This window comes from Scyliorhinus canicula, chromosome 7, assembly GCF_902713615.1.
Source record: "Scyliorhinus canicula chromosome 7, sScyCan1.1, whole genome shotgun sequence".
Lineage (NCBI taxonomy): Eukaryota > Metazoa > Chordata > Chondrichthyes > Carcharhiniformes > Scyliorhinidae > Scyliorhinus > Scyliorhinus canicula.
In genome coordinates, this window is record NC_052152.1 from 124,944,629 (window position 1) to 124,968,181 (window position 23,553).

Consider the following 23,553-nt stretch of genomic DNA (forward strand, 5'->3'; position numbering starts at 1 on the left):
AAGGTGAACCTGCGAAGGAGACCCAAGGAGTTTGAGTAAAGGCAAGCAACCAGCAGAGGGCAGCAGAGCAGAGCTACTGATCAGCTGTTCTGGGGAAATTTGCATACGTGCAGTGCGGTCAGCCTAAGTTGAAGGTGAACCTGCGAAGGAGACCCAAGGAGTTTGAGTAAAGGCAAGCAACCAGCAGAGGGCAGCAGAGCAGAGCTACTGATCAGCTGTTCTGGGGAAATTTGCATACGTGCAGTGCGGTCAGCCTAAGTTGAAGGTGGTTTGTGGAGGGGCTGTTAGCAAGTGACAGTTAAACCCGAAACACTTGTGAGTGAGTGTTTCCCATCCTACCTCCTCCTCTAACCAACCCCCCCACCCCACGGTGGTTGGGAAGCGGGAGCAGGGGCCTGTCGTGAAGGTGAGTGAGTGCCTTTAAATTTGCTTACCTTTCAGCGGGATCAGGGTTTGAGGTAATATCAGGTAAGCTCTTCCTTTCTTTTTCTTTTTCTTGTTTTTTTTTAATCTAGAGGTGATGTCAGGGAAGGCAGTACAATGCTCCTCCTGCAGAATGTTTGAGGTGAGGGACGCCGTCAGTGTCCCTGTTGATTTCATCTGTGGGAAGTGCACCCAACTCCAGCTCCTCAAAAACCGTGTTAGGGACCTGGAGCTTGAGCTGGATGAACTTCGGATCATTCGGGAGGCAGAGGGGGTCATAGATAGGAGCTTCAGGGAAGTAGTTACACCAAAGACTGGAGATAGATGGGTAACTGTAAGAGGGACTGGGAAGAAGCAGTCAGTGCAGGGACCCCCTGCGGTCGTTCCCCTGAGTAACAAGTATACCGTTTTGGATACTTGTGGGGGGGGACGACTTACCAGGGGTAAGCCGTGGGGTACGGGCCTCTGGCACGGAGTCTGTCCCTGTTGCTCAGAAGGGAAGGGGGGAAAGGAGTAGAACATTAGTAATTGGGGACTCAATAGTCAGGGGCACAGATAGGAGATTTTGTGGGAGCGAGAGAGACTCACGTTTGGTATGTTGCCTCCCAGGTGCAAGGGTACGTGATGTCTCGGATCGTGTTTTCCGGGTCCTTAAGGGGGAGGGGGAGCAGCCCCAAGTCGTAGTCCACATTGGCACTAACGACATAGGTAGGAAAGGGGACAAGGATGTCAGGCAGGCCTTTAGGGAGCTAGGATGGAAGCTCAGAGCGAGAACAAACAGAGTTGTTATCTCTGGGTTGTTGCCCGTGCCACGTGATAGTGAGATGAGGAATAGGGAGAGAGAGCAATTAAACACGTGGCTACAGGGATGGTGCAGGCGGGAGGGATTCAGATTTCTGGATAACTGGGGCTCTTTCTGGGGAAGGTGGGACCTCTATAGACAGGATGGTCTACATCTGAACCTGAGGGGCACCAATATCCTGGGGGGGAGATTTGTTAGTACTCTTTGGGGGGGTTTAAACTAATTCAGCAGGGGCATGGGAACCTGGATTGTAGTTTTGGGGTGCGAGAGATTGAGAGTAGAGAGGTCAGGAGCACAGATTTGACTTTGCAGGAGGGCGGCAGTGTTCAGGTCTGTGGTTTGAAATGTGTCTATTTCAATGCCAGGAGTATACGAAATAAGGTAGGGGAACTGGCAGCATGGGTTGGTACCTGGGACTTCGATGTTGTGGCCATTTCAGAGACATGGATAGAGCAGGGACAGGAATGGTTGTTGCAGGTTCCGGGGTTTAGGTGCTTTAGTAAGGTCAGAGAAGGGGGCAAAAGAGGGGGAGGTGTGGCGCTGCTAGTCAAGGACAGTATTACGGTGGCAGAAAGGATGCAAGATGGGGACTCTTCTTCCGAGGTAGTATGGGCTGAGGTCAGAAACAGGAAAGGAGAGGTCACACTGCTGGGAGTTTTCTATAGGCCACCTAATAGTTCTAGAGATGTAGAGGAAAGGATGGCGAAGATGATTCTGGAAAAGAGCGAAAGTAACAGGGTAGTTGTTATGGGAGACTTTAACTTTCCTAATATTGACTGGAAAAGATATAGTTCGAGTACATTGGATGGGTCGTTCTTTGTACAATGTGTGCAGGAGGGTTTTCTGACACAATATGTTGACAGGCCAACAAGAGGTGAGGCCACTTTGGATTTGGTTTTGGGTAATGAACCAGGCCAGGTGTTAGATCTGGAGGTAGGTGAACACTTTGGAGACAGTGACCACAATTCGGTGACCTTTACGTTAGTGATGGAAAGGGATAAGTATACCCCGCAGGGCAAGAGTTATAGCTGGGGGAAGGGCAATTATGATGCCATTAGACATGACTTAGGATGTGTTGGATGGAGAAGTAGGCTGCAAGGGTTGGGCACACTGGATATGTGGAGCTTGTTCAAGGAACAGCTATTGCATGTTCTTGATAAGTACGTACCAGTCAGGCAGGGAGGAAGGGGTCGAGCGAGGGAACCGTGGTTTACCAAAGAAGTGGAATCTCTTGTTAAGAGGAAGAAGGAGGCCTATGTGAGGATGAGGCGTGAAGTTTCAGTTGGGGCGCTTGATAGTTACAAGGAAGCGAGGAAGGATCTAAAGAGAGAGCTGAGACGAGCAAGGAGGGGACATGAGAAGTCTTTGGCAGGTAGGATCAAGGAAAACCCAAAAGCTTTCTATAGGTATGTCAGGAATAAAAGAATGACTAGGGTAAGAGTAGGGCCAGTCAAGGACAGTGGTGGGAAGTTGTGTGTGGAGGCTGAGGAGATAAGCGAGATACTAAATGAATACTTTTCGTCAGTATTCACTCAAGAAAAAGATAATATTGTGGAGGAGAATGCTGAGACCCAGGCTATTAGAATAGATGGCATTGAGGTGCGTAGGGAAGAAGTGTTGGCAATTCTGGACAAGGTGAAAATAGATAAGTCCCCGGGGCCGGATGGGATTTATCCTAGGATTCTCTGGGAAGCCAGGGACGAGATTGCTGAGCCTTTGGCTTTGATTTTTAGGTCATCATTGGCTACAGGAATAGTGCCAGAGGACTGGAGGATAGCAAATGTGGTCCCTTTGTTCAAGAAGGGAAGTAGAGATAACCCCGGTAACTATAGGCCGGTGAGCCTAACGTCTGTGGTGGGTAAAGTCTTGGAGAGGATTATAAAAGATACGATTTATAATCATCTAGATAGGAATAATAGGATTAGGGATAGTCAGCATGGTTTTGTGAAGGGTAGGTCATGCCTCACAAACCTTATCGAGTTCTTTGAGAAGGTGACTGAACAGGTAGACGAGGGTAGAGCAGTTGATGTGGTGTATATGGATTTCAGTAAAGCATTTGATAAGGTTCCCCACGGTCGGCTATTGCAGAAAATACGGAGGCTGGGGATTGAGGGTGATTTAGAGATGTGGATCAGAAATTGGCTAGTTGAAAGAAGACAGAGAGTGGTAGTTGATGGGAAATGTTCAGAATGGAGTTCAGTTACGAGTGGCGTACCACAAGGATCTGTTCTGGGGCCGTTGCTGTTTGTCATTTTTATAAATGACCTAGAGGAGGGCGCAGAAGGATGGGTGAGTAAATTTGCAGACGACACTAAAATCGGTGGAGTTGTAGACAGTGTGGAAGGATGTTGCAGGTTACAGAGGGACATAGATAAGCTGCAGAGCTGGGCTGAGAGGTGGCAAATGGAGTTTAATGTGGAGAAGTGTGAGGTGATTCACTTTGGAAAGAATAACAGGAATAAGGAATATTTGGCTAATGGTAAAATTCTTGGTAGTGTGGATGAGCAGAGGGATCTCGGTGTCCATGTACATAGATCCCTGAAAGTTGCCACCCAGGTTGATAGGGTTGTGAAGAAGGCCTATGGTGTGTTGGCCTTTATTGGTAGAGGGATTGAGTTCCGGAGCCATGAGGTCATGATGCAGCTGTACCAAACTCTGGTACGGCCGCATTTGGAGTATTGCGTACAGTTCTGGTCGCCTCATTATAGGAAGGACGTGGAAGCTTTGGAACGGGTGCAGAGGAGATTTACCAGGATGTTGCCTGGTATGGAGGGAAAATCTTATGAGGAAAGGCTGATGGACTTGAGGTTGTTTTCGTTAGAGAGAAGAAGGTTAAGAGGTGACTTAATAGAGGCATACAAAATGATCAGAGGGTTAGATAGGGTGGACAGCGAGAGCCTTCTCCCGCGGATGGAGGTGGCTAGCACGAGGAGACATAGCCTTAAATTGAGGGGTAATAGATATAGGACAGAGGTCAGAGGTGGGTTTTTTACGCAAAGAGTGGTGAGGCCGTGGAATGCCCTACCTGCAACAGTAGTGAACTCGCCAACATTGAGGGCATTTAAAAATTTATTGGATAAGCATATGGATGATAAGGGCATAGTGTAGGTTAGATGGCCTTTAGTTTTTTTTTCCATGTCGGTGCAACATCGAAGGCCGAAGGGCCTGTACTGCGCTGTATCGTTCTATGTTCTATGTTCTAAACACGTGTTACGTGAATTGATGGTCTCATCAGCTGCTTCAGCTCTCCTTCAGGGAGCTGAAGGAAGAGATCCTGGAACCACTTAAGGTCTCCCTGGGCAAGCTCATGGCGACCCAGACGGCTCAGGGTGAAGAGATCCGAGAGCTTCGGCAAAAGACCTCGGAGAGCGAGGACGAACTCCTGGGCCTGGCAGTGAAGGTGGAGTCGCACGAGGCGCTCCACAAGTGGTCAGCGAGGATGGAGGAGATGGAGAACCACGCCCGTCGGAAGAACCTGCGGATTCTAGGCCTCCCAGAGGGGCTGGAAGGTTCGGATTTGGGGGCCTATGTGACTATGATGCTGAACTCGCTAATGGGCATTCCAGGGACCCTTGGAGCTGGAGGGTGCCCATCGGGTGATGCTGAGGAAACCCAAGCTAAACGAGCCACCTCGGGCGGTGTTGGTCCGTTTTCACCGCTTCGTCGACCGTGAGTGTGTGCTGAGATGGGCGAAGGAGAGGAGTAGTAAGTGGGAGAATGCGGAGGTCAGAATCTACCAGGACTGGAGTGCGGAGGTGGCAAAGAGAAGGGCTGGTTTTAATCGGACGAGTGCTCCACAAGAAGGGGGTCAAGTTTGGCCTGTTACAGCCGGCACGCCTCTGGGTCACTTATAAAGACCGCCAGCTCAACTTTGACTCTCCGGAAGAGGCCTGGGCTTTCGTCCAGGCAGAGAAGCTGGACTTGAACTGAGGACTGGGGGCTGGGGAGCGGTGTACACAGCCCGGAGGCTTTGTCCTCCTTGGTATCCTTTCGCTTTTATCGGTTCTATTTGATGATGTCTTTTTGCTGTTCTGCTTTTTCGGGACTGTTATCTGTTTACTTGGACGTTTTGTCACGTCTGGCTTTTTTTCACTGGTTGAGAGCTTGGGAGTGATTCGCGGTCCTGTTGGGTCATGTGCCCGTCTTTTCCCGCGTGTTGGGTCGGGGGGGGGGGGGGGCTCATGATGGAAGCGCGGGCTTCTCTCCCGCGCTGGAGGAGCAGTGGGCGGGGCTGGCACCGCGGTGGTTGTGTTGCACTGGGAAGGGTCATTGGAGTAGCGGGAGCAGCCGGGGTCAGCAGGAGTCGCCTGACTTACAGAAGTACAATGGAACGGGTTACGCAGCTAAAGGGGGGGGGGGGGGGGTACCGGGTTGCTGCTTGAATGGCCGAGAAGGAGCTGGAGCATTCAGAGGGGGTCGGGGTGGAGGTCTGTCGCCGTGGGGAACGGGCTCAGCGGGGGGGGCGCGGGCACGTGGCGGACTGAGGAAGGATAATGGCTAGTCGACGAGGGAGGGGGGCAGGTAGCCCCCTGATCCGGCTGATAACCTGGAATGTGAGGGGACTGAATGGGCCGGTCAAACGAGCCCGCGTATTTGCACACCTGAAGGGGCTGAACGCGGATGTGGCCATGCTTCAGGAGACGCACCTGAAGGTGGTGGATCAGGTTAGATTCAGGAAGGGATGAGTAGGCCAAGTGTTTCATTCGGGGCTGGATGCAAAAAATCGGGGTTGACGATCCTGGTGGGGAAGAGGGTGTCGTTTGAGGCGTCGAATGTGGTGGCAGACAGCGGCGGGAGGTATGTGCTGGTAAGTGGCAGGCTGCAGGGGGAGCGGGTGGTGCTGGTCAATGTATACGCCCCGAATTGGGACGATGCGGGTTTCATGTGGCGCATGTTGGGCCGGATTCCAGATTTGGAGGCGGGGGGCCTGATAATGGAGGGGGGGATTTCAACACGGTGCTGGATCCGCCACTGGAGCGATCCAGATCCAGGATGGGTAGGAGGCCTGCGGCGGCCAAGGGATTTTCATACTTCTCCCATGTGCATAAGGCCTATTCCCGGATTGATTTTTTTCATTATGAGTAGGGCGCTGATTGCGAGGGTGGAGGATGCTGAGTATTCGGCGATAGCCATTTCTGACCACGCCCCGCACTACGTGGACCTCGGGCTGGAGGAGGTGAGAGACCAGCGCCTGCTTTAGCGCTTGGAGGTGGGGCTGCTGGCAGACGAGGAGGTGGGCGGGCGGGTTCGAGGATGATTCGAGAGATACCTGGAGGCCAATGACAATGGGGAGGTCCGAGTGGGGACGGTCTGGGAGGCGCTGAAGGCGGTGGTTAGGGAAGAGTTGTTCTCCATTCGAGCCCACAGGGAGAGGAGAGAGCAGAGAGAGAGGGAGAGTCTGGTGGGGGAGATGGTGAGGGTGGACAGGAGATACGTGGAGGCTGCGGAGGAGGGATTGCTGAGGGAGCGCGTAGTCCCCAGGCTGAGTTTGACTTGCTCATCACCAGGAAGGCGGTAGCTCAGTGGAGGAAGGCACAGGGAGTGCTGTGTGAATATGGGGAGAAGGCGAGCAGGATGCTGGCGCACCAGCTCCGAAAGTGGGATGCGGCCAGGGAGATTGGTTGAGTTAAGGATAGGGGAGGAAATGTGGTGCGCAGGGGGTTAGACATTAATGGGGTCTTCAGGGACTTTTATGAGGAACTGTATCGGTCCGAACCCCCAGCGGAGATGGGGAGGATGGGCGCTTTTTGGACCGGCTGAGATTCCCGAGGGTGAAGGAGGGACAGGTGGAGGGACTGGGGGCGCCGGTTGAGCTGGAGAAGCTGTCAAAGGGATAGGAAGCATGCAGGCGGGGAAGGGGCCGGGGCCGGATGGGTTTCCGGTCGAATTCTATAAGATGTTTGCAGACCTGTTGGGCCTCCTGTTGGTTAGGACCTTCAACGAGGCAAGGGAAGGGGGGGCTCTGCCTCCGTCGATGTCTCGGCCGCTGATTTCCTTGATCCTTAAGCGGGACAAGAATCCCCTGCAGTGTGGGTTATACAGACCGATCTCACTTTTAAACGTAGACGCCAAGTTGTTGGCGAAGATTTTAGCCACAAGGATAGAGGACTGTGTGCCGCAGGTTATAGACGAGGATCAAACAGGGTTCGTGAAGGGGAGGCAGCTGAACACTAACATACGGAGGCTCTTGAATGTTATAATGATGCCGGCGGTAGAAGGGGAGGCGGAGATAGTGGTGGGTTGGATGCGGAGAAGGCCTTTGATAGGGTTGAATGGGGGTACTTGTGAGAGGTGCTGGAAAGGTTTGTGTTTGGGGAGGGGTTTGTCAGGTGGGTGAGGCTGTTATATGAGGCCCTGATGGCGAGCGTGGCCACGAATAGGAGGAGGTCGGAGTATTTTCGGTTATACCGAGGGACGAGGCAGGGGTGTCCCTTGTCCCCTGCTTTCTGCGCTGGAAATTGAACCCCTGGCCATGGCGCTGAGGGAGTTGAGGAACTGGAGGGGGCTAGTGCGGGGTGGGGAGGAGCACCGAGTGTCGCTCTATGCGGATGACCCATTGTTGTATGTGACGGACCCGGTGGGGGGAATGCCGGAGGTGATGAGGATTCTCTGGGAATTTGGGGATTTCTCGGGGTACAAGCTCAACTTGGGGAAGAGCGAGCTGTTTGTTGTACACCCCGGGGACCAGGAGGGGGGGATTGGTAGGCTCCCACTAAAAAGGGCGGAGAGGAGCTTCAGGTACTTGGGAATCCAGGTGGCCAGGAGCTGGGGGGCCTTGCATAAGCTTAACCTCAAGGCTGGTGGAGCAGATGGAGGAGGAGTTCAAGAGATGGGACATGTTGCCACTGTCTCTGGCGGGTAGGGTGTAATCAGTCAAGATGACGGTGCTCCTGAGATTTCTGTTCCTGTTCCATTGTTCCCCATCCTTATCCCAAAGGCTTTTTTCAGGCGGGTTAACAGGAGCATTACGGGGTTTGTATGGGCGCACGGGACCCCGAGGGTGAGAAGGGTGTTCTTGGAGCGGGGCAGGGATAGGGGGGGCCTGGCGCTGCCCAACCTCTGTGGGTATTATGGGGCTGCCAACGCAGCGATGGTGCGTAAGTGGGTAATGGACGAGGAAGGGGCAGCATGGAAGAAGATGGAGATGGCGTCCTGTGTTGGCACGAGCCTGGAGGCGCTGGTAACGGCACCGCTGCCGCTCCCTCCAACGAGGTATACCACAAGCCCGGTGGTGGCGGGTACCCTCAAAATTTGGGGGCAATGGAGACGGCACAGGGGGGAGGTGGGGGCCTCGATATGGTCCCCGATACGGTCCCCTGGATTGCGGGTTCCTGAGTTGGCACAGGGCAGATGTTAGGAGGTTGAGGGACCTGTTTGTAGACGGGAAGTTTGCGAGCCTGGGTGAGCTGGAAGGGAAGTTTGGGCTCCCCCCGGGGAACACCTTTAGGTACATGCAGGTAAAGGCGTTTGTCAGGCGGCAGGTGGCGGGGTTCCCTCTGCTGCCGCCGCGTGGGGTCCAGGACAGGGTGCTCTCGGGGGTGTGGGTTGGAGAGGGGAGGATCTCGGCAGCGCACCAAGTGATGCAGGAGGTAGACGAGGCATCGGTGGAGGAGCTGAAGGGTAAATGGGAGGAGCTAGGTGAGGAGATTGAGGGGGGGAGGTGGGTGGACGCCCTAGGAAGGGTGAACTCCTCCTCTTCTTGTGCGAGGCTTAGCCTCATACAGTTTAAGGTGCTGCAGAGGGCTCACTGGACAAGGATGAGCCGGTTCTTCGGGAGCTAGGTCAGGTGTATTAGGTGCTCAGGGAGCCCAGCAAACCATGCCCATATGTTCTGGGCATGCCCAGCGCTGGGGGAATTTTGGATGGGCGTAGCAAGGACGGTGTCGAGGGTGGTAGGATCCAGGGTCAAATCGGGCTGGGGGCTCGCAATATTTGGGGTTGCAGAGGAGCCGGGAGTGCAGGAGGCGAAAGAGGCCGGCATTCTGGCCTTTGCGTCCCTGGTAGCCAGACGGAGGATTCTTCTTCAGTGGAAGGACGCGAGGCCCCCAAGCATGGAGGCCAGGATCAACGATATGGCGGGGTTTATTTTGTGAAAATTTGAATAAAAATTATTTTTAAGAAAAAGAAATTGAGGAACTAATTGAGGGGCTGGAGGGCATGCAGTCAGGCAAGGTGCAGCGGCCGGATGGCTACCCGGTGGAATTCTATAAGAGGTTTTCAGAGATATTGAGCCCACTGGTGGTGAGGACATTTAATGAAGCAAGAGATAAGGGAGCCCTCCCCCCCCCAACAATGTCGCAGGCTTCGATTTAATTGATCCTGAAACAGGAGAAGGATCCGGAGCAATGTGGGTCATACAGGCCAATTTCTCTACTGAATGTGGGTGCCAAATTTCTGGCTAAGATACTGGCCACAAGGATAGAGGATTGTGTCCCGGGGTGATAGGGGAAGACCAGACAGGATTTGTAAAGGGCAGGCAACTCAAGGCCAATGTTCAAAGGCTTTTAAATGTTATTATGATGCCCTCAGAAGGAGGGAAGATTGAGGTGGTGGTAGCGACGGATGCGGTGAAGGCTTTTGATCAGGTGGAGTGGGATTACCTGTGGGAGGCTGGGAAGGTTTGGGTTTGGTGAGGGCTTCACTGACTGGGTGCGGTTGCTGTATCATGCACCAGTAGCAACTGTGCGTATGAACCGGCTGAGGTTGGGATATTTTAAACTCCACCGACAGACGAGGCAAGGGTGCCCCCTCTCTCCCCGTTACTGTTTGGTCTGGCCATAGAGCCATTGGCCATGGCATTAAGAGCCTCTAGGAACTGGAAAGTGCTGGTTTGGAAGGGGGGGGGGGAGCACCGGGTCTCCAGATGGGTCTCTCAGATGGCCTGCTCTTGTATATTTCAGACCCGTTTGAGGGGATGGTGGAAGTTATGCGTATCCTCGGGGAATTTGGTAATTTTTCGGGGTATAAATTGAACATGGGGAAAAGTGAGATGTTCGCGATCCATGCAAGAGGGCAGGAGAAGCGACTGGGAGAGCTGCCGTTTAGAATGGTAGGAAGGAGCTTTCGGTATCTGGGAATCCAGGTGGCCCGGGAATTGGAGGCACTGCACAAGTTAAACCTACCCCGGCTCGTAGAACAAATGAAAGAGGACTTGAAGAGATGGGACATACTCCCGCTATCACTGGCGGGACGGGTAGACTGTGAAAACGACGGTCCTCCCCAGATTTCTGTTTATCTTTCAGTGCCTCCCCATCTTCATCCCAAGGGCTTTTTCAAGCGGGTGAATAAGGTTATTGTGGGCTTTGTGTGGGCGGATAAATCCCCGCAATTGCTGGAGTGCAGTCGGGGCGGAGAGTGGCGCTGCCGAACTTTTGCAATTACTACTGGATGGCTAATATAGCCATGATTAGGAAGTGGGTAGTGGGGGAGGAGCCGGTGTGGGAGCGGATGGAGACGGCATCATGTAAAGACACAAGTTGGGAGCACTGATGTCGGCACCTCTTCCGTTCTCGCCGGTCCGATACTCCACAGGTCCGGTGGTGGTGACGGCTCTGAGAATCTGGGGGCAGTGGAGGATGTATAAGAGAGTGGAGTGAGCATCGATTTAGACCCCGATATATAATTATCATCGGTTTGTACCGGGTAGGCTGGATGGTGGGTTCTGGAGATTCCAAAAGGCAGGAATTAGGAGGATGGAGGATCTATTTATAGATGAGAGCTTCCCCAGCTTGAAAGCCTTGGAGGATAAATTTGAATTGCCAGCAGGGAATGGGTTTAGGTATTTTCAGGTGCGAGACTTCTTGAGAAAGCAGGTTCTGGCCTTCCAGCTGCTGCCGCAACGGGGGATACAGGACAGAGTAGTCTCCAGTACCTGGGTGGGAGAGGAGAAGGTATCATATATTTACCAGGAACATTTGAATGCAGATGAAGCTCCAGTGGAGGAGCTTAAGGGCAAGTGGGAGGACGAGCTAGGAGGAGAGAGAGAGGTGGGTCTGTGGGCGGATACCCTAAGCAGGGTTAATACAGCCTCACCATGTGCCAAGCATAGCCTGATACAATTCAAGGTAGTCCACCGGGCACACATTTCGGTGGCCCGGATGAGCATGTTTTTTGGGGCAGAGGATAGGTGCTCGAGGTGCGTGGGAAGCCCAGCAAATCATATCCACATGTTTTGGGCATGCCCGAAGCTCAGAGGGTTTTGACAGGGTTTCGCTAAGGCAATGTCTAAGGTACTCAAAACACAGGCGGTGCCGAGTCCGGAGGTGGCGGTCTTTGGAGTGTCGGAAGTGCAGGGCACGAAAGAGGCTGACATCTGGCCTTTGCCTCCCTGGTCGCCCGGAGACGTAGCTTATTACGATGGATGGACTCGAAGCCCCCGAGTGTAGAGAGCTGCGTTAGTGACATGGCTGGGCTTCTCAGTCTCGAGAAAATAAAGTTTGCCTTAAGAGGGTCAATGGTAGGGTTCACCTGAAGGTGGCAGCCGTTTGTTGACTCTCTCAGGGAAAATTAAAATGTCAGCAGAAGCATAATTCCAAGGGGCGGGGGGAACGGGAGGGACTGTTGTTCATGGTTGGATTGTGTGAAGATTGTGATGGGGTGGAAATGTTTATTGTACCATGTTTATATCGCTGTTATTGTTATTACAATAAAAACTTGCAAATATCCTAATAAAAAATTTTTTTTTTTTTTTTAATTTGTAGAGCTTTACACATTTCTCGTATTGTGTCCCATTGTGTCCCATTGTCACTTGATAATTGTACAGGGATGCCAAATCATGACACAATTTCTTTTAACCAAAGCTTAGCAACCGTAGTTGCATCATTGTGTTCACATGGAAAAGCTTCTATCCACCAAGGGAATACATCTATAATTACTAAAACATATTTAAAACCCATACATGGGGGTAGTTCAATAAAATCCATTTGTAAACTCACAAAAGGTCCTGTTGGATTTGGGTGGGAGGCAGACTGTACTTTTTCCGTTTTTCCCGGATTTATGGTTTGGCAAGTGACACATTTTTCACTAATTTGTTTTGCAATTGCCAAAATATCTGGTGCATACCATATTGTTTGCAATATAGTCTGCCATCCCCCCTTTGCCCGCATGTGTGAATCGATGAATGCATCGGGCAATCCATGGGAGTAAAGATTTGGGTGCCACCATGCGGCCGTCATGGTGAACCCATACTCCTTCATGGGTCTTTGTGCAATGATTTTGTACCCAGGTTGTAACCTTGTCAGGATTTGCCTGGGCCTGGAAGGTCACTACATCATCAATTGTAGGTTGGGAGGGGCAGCACGGTGGCGCAGTGGGTTAGCCCTGCAGCCTCACGGCGCTGATGTCCCAACCCAAAGATGTGCAGGCAAGGTGGATTGGCCACGCTAAATTGCCCCTTAATTGTAAAAAATAAATTGGGGACACCTAATTTATTTTTAAAAATTGTAGGTGGGGAATTAACAGGCTTGGTATCTCTTGAAACATGGGCAGTTACTTGGGCACACGTATCCGATAGTGCTGCCTGTTTTGCAGCTTCTTCTGCCCTCCCATTTCCTATTGAAATTTTGTCTTTATATCCTGTTGTGGGTCTGGCATTTTAAAATTGCCGATTGCTTTGGGGTCCGAATTGCCCGTAAAAGATTGTCCACAAATTCTGCATTTTTAATAGTTGAGTCTGATGATGTGAGAAATCCCCTGAATTTCCAAATCTGTCCATAATCAAGGGCCACTCCAAAGGCAGACCTTGAATCCATATAAATATTTATGGTCTTGCCAGTGGCTAATATACAGGCTTGTACAAGGGCACAAAATTCAGCTTGTTGTGCTGAAAAAGTATCTGGAAGGGTGGCTGCCTCTATGGTTTCATGGGGTGACACGATAGCATAGCCAGAGCAGCATTTTCCTTTCTGATTTCGGAGCGCTGACCCATCTACAAAATATGTTAACTCTGGGTTGGTCAGGGGTACCTCGCCGAGGTCTGTGCGTGGCTTAGTTACTAGGTGGGTTACCGTCTCACAACAGTGAGGTGTGCCGTCGTCAGTGTTGGGTAGTTGGGTAGCAGGGTTGAGGGTTGTACTTTGCTTAATAGTTAGATTAGTGTTTGTTAGAAGTTCTACCTCATACCTAATTGACGCCGGAGTCAGGTGCTGGGTTGCGCATTTAGTGAGGAGAATTTCGACGGAGTGGGGCACGTGTAGTGGTCTGGTGATTCAGGGAGATCGCCTGGGCTTGTTGTACTGCAGAATATGCCATGATGTGGAGATGCCGGCGTTGGACTGGGGTGAGCACAGTAAGAAGTCTTACAACACCAGGTTAAAGTCCAACAGGTTTGATTCAAACACGAGCTTTCGGAGTGCAGCTCCTTCCTCAGGCTCGTTCCAGACTCGACATGTATGCTGAAGCCGTCAGAAGTCATGTCAATGCTAGATTCATCAGTCGCATTCACAAGGCAGACCCGAACGTCACCCAAGTACAACGCAACGCCATCCGCGCTCTCAAAACCAACCGCAACATCGTCATCAAACCAGCAGACAAAGGAGGGGCCACCGTCATACTGAACAGAACGGACTACTGCAAAGAAGTATACTGACAACTCAACAACCAGGAACACTACAGACTGTTACCCGCAGATCCAACCAAGGAACACATCCGCCAACTCAACAGACTGATCAGGACCTTGGATCCAGACCTTCAGAGCACCCTACGTGCTCTCATCCCACGTAATCCCCGCATTGGAGATCTCTACTGCCTCCCGAAAATACACAAGGCCAACACACCAGGCCGTCCTATCGTTTCAGGCAATGGGACCCTGTGTGAGAACCTCTCTGGCCACATCGAGGGCATCTTGAAACCCATCGGACAAGGTACACCCAGCTTCTGTCGCGACACGACGGACTTCCTACAGAAACTCAGCACCCATGGACCAGTTGAACCAGGAACATTCCTCGTCATAATGGATGTCTCGGCACTCTACACCAGCATCCCCCATGACGACGGCATTGCTGCAACAGGCTCAGTCCTCAACACTGACAACTGCCAATCTCCAGACGCAATTCTGCAACTCATCCGCTTCATTCTAGATCACAACGTCTTCACCTTTGACAACAAATTCTTCACCCAGATGCATGGAACAGCCATGCGGACCAATTTTGCACCTCAATATGCCAACATCTTCATGCACAAGTGTGAACAAGACTTCCTCACCACACAGGACCTGCAACCGATGTTATACACCAGATACATTGATGACATTTCTTTCCTTTGGACCCACAGCGAAGAATCACTGAAACGACTACACGATGAGATCAATAAATTCCATCCCACCATCAGACTCACCATGGACTATTCGCCAAATTCTGTTGCATTCTTGGACACACTCATTTCCATCAAGGACGGTCACCTTAGCACTTCGCTTTACCGCAAGCCCACAGACAACCTCACGATGCTCCACTTCTCCAGCTTTCACCCGAAACACATTAAAGAAGCCATCCCCTATGGACAAGCCCTCCGTATACACAGGATCTGCTCAGACGAGGAGGAGCGTAACAGACACCTACAGATCCTGAAAGATGCTCTCGTACGAACGGGATATGGCGCTCGACTCATCGATCGACAGTTCCAACGCGCCACAGCAAAAAACCGCACCGACCTCCTCAGAAGACACACACGGGACACCACTGACAGAGTACCCTTCGTCGTCCAGTACTTTCCTGGGGCGGAGAAACGACGACATCTTCTTCGCAGCCTTCAACACATCATCAATGAAGATGAACATCTTGCCAAGGTCATCCCCACAACCCCACGACTGGCCTTCAAACAACCGCGCAACCTCAAACAAACCATTGTTTGCAGCAAATTACCCAGCCTTCAGAACAGCGACCACGACACCACACAACCCTGCCTGGGCAATCTCTGCAAGACATGCCAGATCATCGACTCGGATACCACCATTACACGTGGTAACACCACCCACCAGGTACGCGGCACATACTCGTGCGACTCAACCAATGTAGTCTACCTCTTACGCTGCAGGAAAGGATGTCCCGAAGCGTGGTACATTGGCGAGACCATGCAGACACTGCGACAACGAATGAACGGGCATCGTGCAACAATCACCAGGCAGGAATGTTCCCTTCCAGTCGGGGAACACTTCAGCAGTCAAGGGCATTCAGCCTCTGATCTCCGGGTAAGCGTTCCCCAAGGCGGTCTTCAGGACACGCGACAACGCAGAATTGCCGAGCAAAAACTTATAGCTAAGTTCCGCACGCATGAGCGCGGCCTCAACAGGGATCTTGGATTCATGTCGCATTACATCCACCCCCCACCATCAGGCCTGGACTTGCAAAATCCTACCAACTGTTCGGGCTTGAGACAATTTACACCTCTTTAACCTGTGATTATCCCTCTCCCTGGATCTGTAATGATTTGATTACCTGCAAATGCCTGCATTCCAAGCATTGTCCAGCATCTCTGACTTTGTCTATATAAATGTTTCTGGAACATACCTCGCCATTCACCTGAGGAAGGAGCTGCGCTCCGAAAGCTCGTGTTTGAATCAAACCTGTTGGACTTTAACCTGGTGTTGTAAGACTTCTTACTGTGCAGAATATGCAGCAGCTAGGGCTGGCAAGCCTCTTTCCACTGGGTCTAATTGAGTGCTAAAATATGCGATTGGTCTCTGGGTGAGCACAAATTGGGCAAATCCAGATTTATGCCTCACTATTCACCTTAATCACGTCATAATCATTGGCTCATCATATGGATCTATAGACACCAGGAGCAGTTCTTGTTGTCAATCCTGGTGACCCTCCCTGCCCCAGGGATCCTGGGTCGAATAGTTCGCCTGCGGGCGGCTGCTATGTGTCAACCCCTCCCACAGCCTTTTCCATTATGCTGGCTCCAATTCTGCTGGTAATGGGGTTTTAGTTGGGGACAATCGTTCACCCAATTGCCTAGTTGTCTGCAGTTGATACAACCCTCATGGCTTGTCTGTGGGCATTCCCTGGCCCAGTGGCCTAGTTGGCCGCAAGTGTGGCAGCCTGCTTTGTCTATCTGTGTCCCACGTGGTCCCCTATAACCTCCAAATCCTCTCCTTTGTTTAAATCTCCCTCGACCCCTTTGTGGTTGGTGGTGTGGGTTTTGGGGAAACTGGGTGTATTCTCCCGTTTCCTTCTGCAAAAGTCCAGTAGTTTGTTCAAACAGGACTGTATTTTTGTTCTCAGACTCCCTACTCCTTTCTTCTACGTCGCAGAGCATGGTGACTACTTCTCGTCTCCAGCCGAGGCAGATTAATTTCAGGGAAGATCCTAAATCAGGTCGCAGACCGTTGACGATGGCACTAATAGCGGGCCCTTCTAATGCGGGTTTAGTTAGCCCAGAGTATTGTTCCATGAGTCCCTCTACCCTTTGGGCATAATCCTGGACGTTTTCGTCCTTTCTCTGTGTCGCCTCCATTATCGTGGACCAGTTTGTCTTTTTGGGGAAGGTTTCATGGAGGGCCTTATAGCAATCTATCCAAAAGTTTAGAGATGGCCTCGTAGTTGGTCCTGCATTTGGGCTCTCTTGATGGGTTTTAAAACCTTGGAATTTGATTTCAAAATCTTTGAACCGGCCTTTAGCCAAACCTCAGTAAGTATTTCTCCATCTAAAATGCTAGATTCATGGCAGAGAACAATGTTTTTAAGTTGGTCCAGTGCTTTCTCTAACTCAGTCTCAGGGTTTCCCATTTCCTCAACCATAAGCCTCAACTCTGCATTTGTCCATGGTCGATGCGCGGGCATTAGTTGGCCATCTGGGCCACCGGGAAAATATTGTCAAGGCATTTGCAATCCATACTGTGTACCCGACCTCATGGTGCTGGATGGTAATGGTTCCTGCCTGCCTTCTGCTCCGTTTGGCGCGCTTGTTAGTAAGCTAGCATTGTCTGAAGAGGGAGGGGTTGGCAGTGATAACACTGGGAGGCTTTCCTTAACTACGGGGAGCTGGGACAGTGGCGGCAGGGGCGGCATGTATGGTGGTGGGGCTTCTAATCACTTCGCTGCATTTCTTGTTCATCGCTACTTGACCATTGTGGAGCAGTGGCTCGGCGCTGAGCCATCTTCCTGGAACTTTGTGTCCCTTTTTGTCCTTATTCGGGGGTGCCTTATGGCTGGCTTCTGCACTCTTTTCTCTGCATCTTTCTGCCTTTCTCTTCCAATCCCCAAATGCTGACCAATTTACCTTTTGATGTTATTTGATAGACTTGGCAAGCAGCCAATCGGTGTATGGGGAATTTTCAGCCTTCTCCTATCATAGCCTGTGATTGGTGAAGCCAGTCAGAAACCTTCAGGAAAGGCGGGTCTTCTGGAGAATTTAATCTTTTATTTAGTTCTGTGAAGCAACCAGCTCGTAAGGACCCTTAAGGCTCTCTCTCTCCACAAGACAATTTTAAGAGGCATTCTAGCCAAATTTGTTAAGACTTTCTGGTTTAAAGGGGTACAGACAGCTATCAGAACTGGAAAAGAAATCTTGAATGTGAAAGAGCAAGTCATTTTCCCAAAAGTCAGTAAACTTCGAACTGTGTGTGTCAGGGCTGAGTTGAGCTCAAAATTGAAGTTTAAACTGAGAATATTCCTTTTTTTTTAAAAGAATGTTTATTCAAATTTTTACAAAATATTAATAACAGAAAATATTAAATATTAACAACTGAGAAAAACAAAAGAGAACAGACCCCCCTCCTCCCCGTAAATACAAAAAAGAAAAAATAGATTAACGCCCGTCGTAAACAAAGAACATATGTACACGTCCCTTCAACCCTAACCTCCGAAACGACCTCCCCCCCCCCCCCCCCCCCCCCCCCCGCCGGCTGCTGCTGGCCTTTTTCCCTACCGTTCTGCTAGGAAAACTAGGAAAGGCTGCCACCGCCTGAAAAACCCCTGTACTGATCCCCTTAGGGCAAATTTCATCCTTTTTACAATTTGATAAACCCCGCCATATCGTTGATCCAGGCCTCCACGCTTGGGGGCCTCGCATCTTTCCACTGGAGAAGAATCCTCTGCCGGGCTACTAGGACGCAAAGGCCAGAACACCGGCCTCTTTCGCCTCCTGCACTCCCGGCTCCTCTGCAACGCTGAATATCCCGAGCCCCAGCCTGGATTGACCCTGGATCCTGCCACCCTCGTGCTTGCTACCCTCTTCCAAAATTCCCCCAGCGCTGGGCATGCCCAGAACATATGGGCATGATTCGCTGGGCTCCCCGAGCACCTATTGCACCTGTCCTCGCCCCCAAAGAACCGTCTCATCCTCGTCCCGGTCATATGAGCCCTATGCAGCACCTTAAACTGTATGAGGCTGAGCCTCGCACAAGAGTTCACCCTTCCTAGAGCATCCACCCACGTCCCCTCCTCAATCTCCTCTTCCCATTTACCCTTTAGCTTCTCCACCGAGGCCTCGTCTATCTCCTGCATCACTTGGTATATTTCTGAAATCTTCCCCTCTCCAACCCACACCCCCGAGAGCATCCTGTCCTGGACCCCACGGGGGGGCAACAGCGGGAACCCCGCCACCTGCCGCCTGGCAAACGCCCTTACCTGCATGTATCTAAAAATGTTCCCCGTGGGGAGCCTGAACTTCCCCTCTAGCTCACCCAGGCTAGCAAACTTCTCATCTACAAACAGGTCCCCAACCTCCTAATACCTGCCTTCTGCCAACCCAGGAACCCGCCGTCAATACTCCCCGGGACAAACCGGTGGTTCCCCCATATCAGGGACCTCATCGAGGCCCCCACCTCCCCCCGTGTCACCTCCATTGCCCCCAAATTTTGAGGGCAGCCGCCACCACCGGGCTCGTGGTATACCTCATTGGAGGGAGCGGCAGCGACGCCGTTACCAGCGCCTCCAGGCTCGTGCCCACACAGGACGCCATCTCCATCCTCTTCCATGCTGCCCCTTCCCTGTCCATTACCCACTTACGCACCATCGCTGCGTTGGCAGAAACTGAGAATATTCCTTAATCAACAGCCAGGGTTAGGGTGTAGAGTTCAGACAAAGGAAACAAAACCTGAGTTTGCACAGGCAGACTGGGGGTGGCACAGTGGCGCAGTGGTTAGCACTACTGCCTACGGCACTGAGTACCCGGGTTTGATCCCGGCCCCGGGTCACTGTCTGTGTGGAGTTTTCACCTTCTTCCTGTGCCTGCATGGGTTTCACCCTCACAACCCAAAGATGTGCAGGTTAGGTGGATTGGTCATGCTAAATTGCCCCTCAAGTGGAAAAGAAAATAATTGGGTACTCTGAACTTGTTTAAAAAAATAAAAACATTTACAAAAATAGCCAGGCAGACTATAACAAACCCAGAGAGGGGCAAAAGTTCCATCTGGTGGTCGAAAGGTGGGAGTGCACCGATCTGAGCATCCTGTGTACAGAGAGTTATCAGAAATACATACAACACCGTTAAGACGGTCCGATGCATGCAGCCCAGGAGTTGGGTAGATGGTGGCATCAGAGCAGCCATGGCAGATGGCATGGATGCTGGCATGTGGGCAGGGTGGGGGTTGCAGCCCACTCACCCTGGCCGCCCTGAGGAGGCTGTGGTGTTTCTTGCCGCACTGCATGCCAGTCCAGCTACATTGTCCACGGTGCTGACCACCTCTGCCACCTGCGCCCAGGCACAGTGAACGGTGCCGTCTGGAGGCCTTCCTCCTGGGCCAGTGTTCCCTGGCCACTGATAGGGTCATCCCTCTCTCCTCCACGGCATCCAGGAGGGTCTCCGCTCAGCGTCCCTGAACCGTGGCGCTGCTTTCCTTCCAGCCATCTTGTTGGCTGGGATGGTGTGAGCGGGGGGGGAAGGACCGTTTAAGTGCGCCTGCGGCGTGTGAACCTCATGAGTGCCAATCACGGACCTTACAAATCTGGCACCATTTTTCCTGGAATTGATTGCGTTCCATGTGGCGACAATGCTAGCCCATTTAAAGTTGCAGGTGTTGCGCCTATTTTTCTGCCGTAAAACGCCACACATCCTCTGCTGGCGTCAACACTTGTTTTTTTTTCAAAGGATGCAGCGAGAACTTAACTCATCAGCTTAAGTTCTTGGCGGAAATGTATCATTGAATGACAAAGCAAATGAGATTGTATGCAAAAATGGTGTGTCGCAAAGGTTGGCCAGACTAAATGGGCCGAATGTCCTAATTCTGCTCCTGCGTCTTACGGGTTGCGAAGACATTTGTCCTGAAGGTCGGCCGGTTGGTAAAACTGGACCCCAGAAAAAATGTTTGAAAATCATTGTTCCAGTGCATGAGTCAGAAAATGTTACTGTGCAGATAAACAAGTAATTGTAAGGCTTATGGAATGCTATCCCTTATTATGAGAGAAATTTAACAAATATACGGATGTTATGCGTCAATTACATAGGGCACTGGTGAGACTACACTGCGAATACTGTGCGCAGTTTTGGTCTCCTAATTTAAATTAGGAGGAAAATGCATTGGAGGTGGGTCAGAGGACGTTTACTAGATTGACACCTGAATGAACAGGTTGTATTCATAAAATCATAGAAACTCTAAAGTGCAGAAGGAGGCGAATGCCCCATCAAGTCTACATCAACCCTACAAAAGAGCACTCTTCCTAGGTCCATTCCTCCGACCATCCCTCCCTATTCCCATAACCCCTCAATCATATAGACTCTTATAGAACATACAGTGCAGGAGGCCATTCGGCTCATCGTGTCTGCATTGATCTATTTAAGCCCTCACTTCCACCCTATCCCTGTAACCGAATAACCCCTCCTAACCTTTTTGGACACTAAGGGCAATTTAACATGGCCAATCCACCTAACCTGCACGTCTTTGGATTGTGGGAGGAAACCGGAGCACCCCGAAGGAAATCCACGTAAACACAGGGAGAACGTGCAGATGTCGCACAGACAGTGATCCAGCGGGGAATCGAACCTGGGACCCTGGCACTGTGAAGCCACAGTGCTGGCCACCTGTGCTACCGTGCTGCCCAATTTGCATTCCTGGACACTGCCACTTGGCCAATCCACCTAGGCTGCACATCTTTGGACTGTGGGAGGAAACGAGAACACCCGGAGGGAGCCCACAGAGACATAGGGAGAACATGCAAACAGGCAGTCACCCAAGGCCAGAAATGAACCTGGGTCCCTAGCGCTGTGAGGCAGCAGCATTATGAGGAAAGATTAGACAAACTGGGCTTGTTTCCACTGGAATTCTGAAGAGTGTGGGGTGACTTAATTGAAGTACATATGATCCTGAATGCTCTCGACAAGGTGAACTGAGAGAGGATGTTTCCTCTTGTAGGCGAGTCCAGAACTATGGGGCATTCTTTTTCTTTCAGAAGGCTGTGCAACTTTGGAACTCTCTGCCTTAGAAGGCGGTGGAGGCAGGGTCATTGGATATTTTTAAGGCGTAGGTAGATTGATTCCCTTGCCGAACAAGAATCCCCCTCCCCGAACAAGGGGCCAGATGGAAACATGGAATTCGAAGCACAAACAAATCCGTCATGATCTTATTGAATGGTGGAACAAACCTAAAGGGCCAAATGGTTTACTTCTGCTCCTATTTGGTATATTTGTATATCTCATTTGTGTTACGCATAGACAGCATAAGGATATCACTACAGTAGCGGCAAGACACTTAGAAAATCATAACTGAACCAAGCAGAATCAACATGTTTTCCTGAAAGGGAATCAATTTGACTCATTTATTGTGGTTATTCAAGGATACAAAAGAGCAGAGATAAAGGAGAGAACAAGTAGATGCTGCGTATTTAGATTTTAAAGTCATTTGATAATTTGCCACATAAAAAGGTTGCTGCACAAGATAAGAGCTCATGATGTTGGGAATGATATATACTCGCATGGATTGAGGTTTGACACATTAAGAAGAAACAGAGTTGGAAGAAATGGATTATTTTCAGATTGGCAAACTATAGTTCATAGACTGTCACAGAAATCAGTGGTAGGGTTTCAATTACTTACAAGCTATATTAGTTGCTTGGATGAAAGGACTTTAGGCAGACTTGCTGACAATACAAAACTAGGTTAGAAAAGCAAGTTGACGAGGAGGGCACAAAGAGTCGACAAAGGGTGGTTTAAGAGAATGGGCAAAGGTTTTGCAGATGATGGATGTCCACTTTGGTGCAGAGAATAGAAAAAACAGCATATTATTTAAATGGAGAGACTGCAGAATGCTTTGATAGAGGGATGAGTGTCCTACGTGAATCATTAAAAAAAAATTAACATGCAGATATAACAAGTTAAGGAGGGCAAACTAAATGATGGCCTGCTCCTGTTTCTTATGCTCTTATTCCACAAGAAGCTCTTACCCATTAAGAGTGTCTTTGTATGTGGTGTTTTCCCTTTTACTTTCATTTGAACTACAATGCAAATTGTACAATCTCATTATACGGAACAAGGAATTGTGAATTCTCAGTTCAGTTTTCATTCTCATTTTCAGACATTGCAACAGGAGTACAAAGTACAACAGGAAAGCAATAAATTGGAAACAAACGGCATTGGCATTTCATGTATGTTCAGTTGTGCTGACATGAAATCTACAGATTAGAAAACATAAGCTGTGTATAATTACTCACATCAGAAGTTGCATTTCTGCTGATAATAGGAACCTTTTCCTGTCCTCACGTGACATTTGATTAAGCATCATATTCAGTTTCTTAATAGCCTGTTTTTGGAACAGAAACTCATAGAAATAACAGTGAAGTAGGATTTTTCTTTTGATAAGTACATAATCCTAAATCGTACAACTTATTATTCAAATTGTTCACCTTTCAAGAGATTGTTCACATAGATTTGGGGAAACTTCCTCCAATACATAGAGAAGACCAGATATTCCTTAGAAAATAAAAACATCTTGGGCGGGATTCTCCGGTCGGCAACGGCAAAAGCGTGCGGAACACTTATGTTTCTATGTTTCTTTGTTCATGGATCCCGCATGGCGGCCGCGGACTATGTCCAGCGCCGCCAGTCGGCTGGGGGGGGGGATTCTGCTGGCAGGGGGAGCTTCGGCAGGGGCTGGGGGGGACTGGTCCGGGGATGGCAGGGGGGGTTACTGGGGGAAATTATTTGGCAGGCCGGGTCCGCACACAGCCGGCGCAATGTTGCACAGCGTGGCCGCCGGCGTGTACTTGTGCAGCCATGGACCCGGTAATTCTCCGGCCGTATCCGCAGGTAAAGGGGATTTACGCTGCACGGCTGCTAGCCCCCCACCGGACGAAGGATTGGTACAGCTGTTGCGCCGTTTTCTCCAGCTTAAAATGCCATTGTTCCCACACCAGCATCAGCACTTAAGTCTGCAAATCGAAGAATTCAGCCATATGATT

The 23,553-nt window shown here is 50.6% G+C and overlaps 1 protein-coding gene across 1 annotated transcript in view; it reads right to left on the reverse strand.

The window, feature by feature from the left end:
• LOC119969126 (synaptonemal complex protein 2-like) overlaps nt 1–23,553 on the reverse strand; it is a 458,660-nt gene that overhangs the window by 283,684 nt on the left and 151,423 nt on the right. Inside the window, exon 8 of the mRNA XM_038802343.1 lies at nt 22,807–22,895. Coding sequence (XP_038658271.1) covers nt 22,807–22,895 — 89 coding nt within the window. The remainder of the gene's footprint in view (nt 1–22,806; nt 22,896–23,553) is intronic.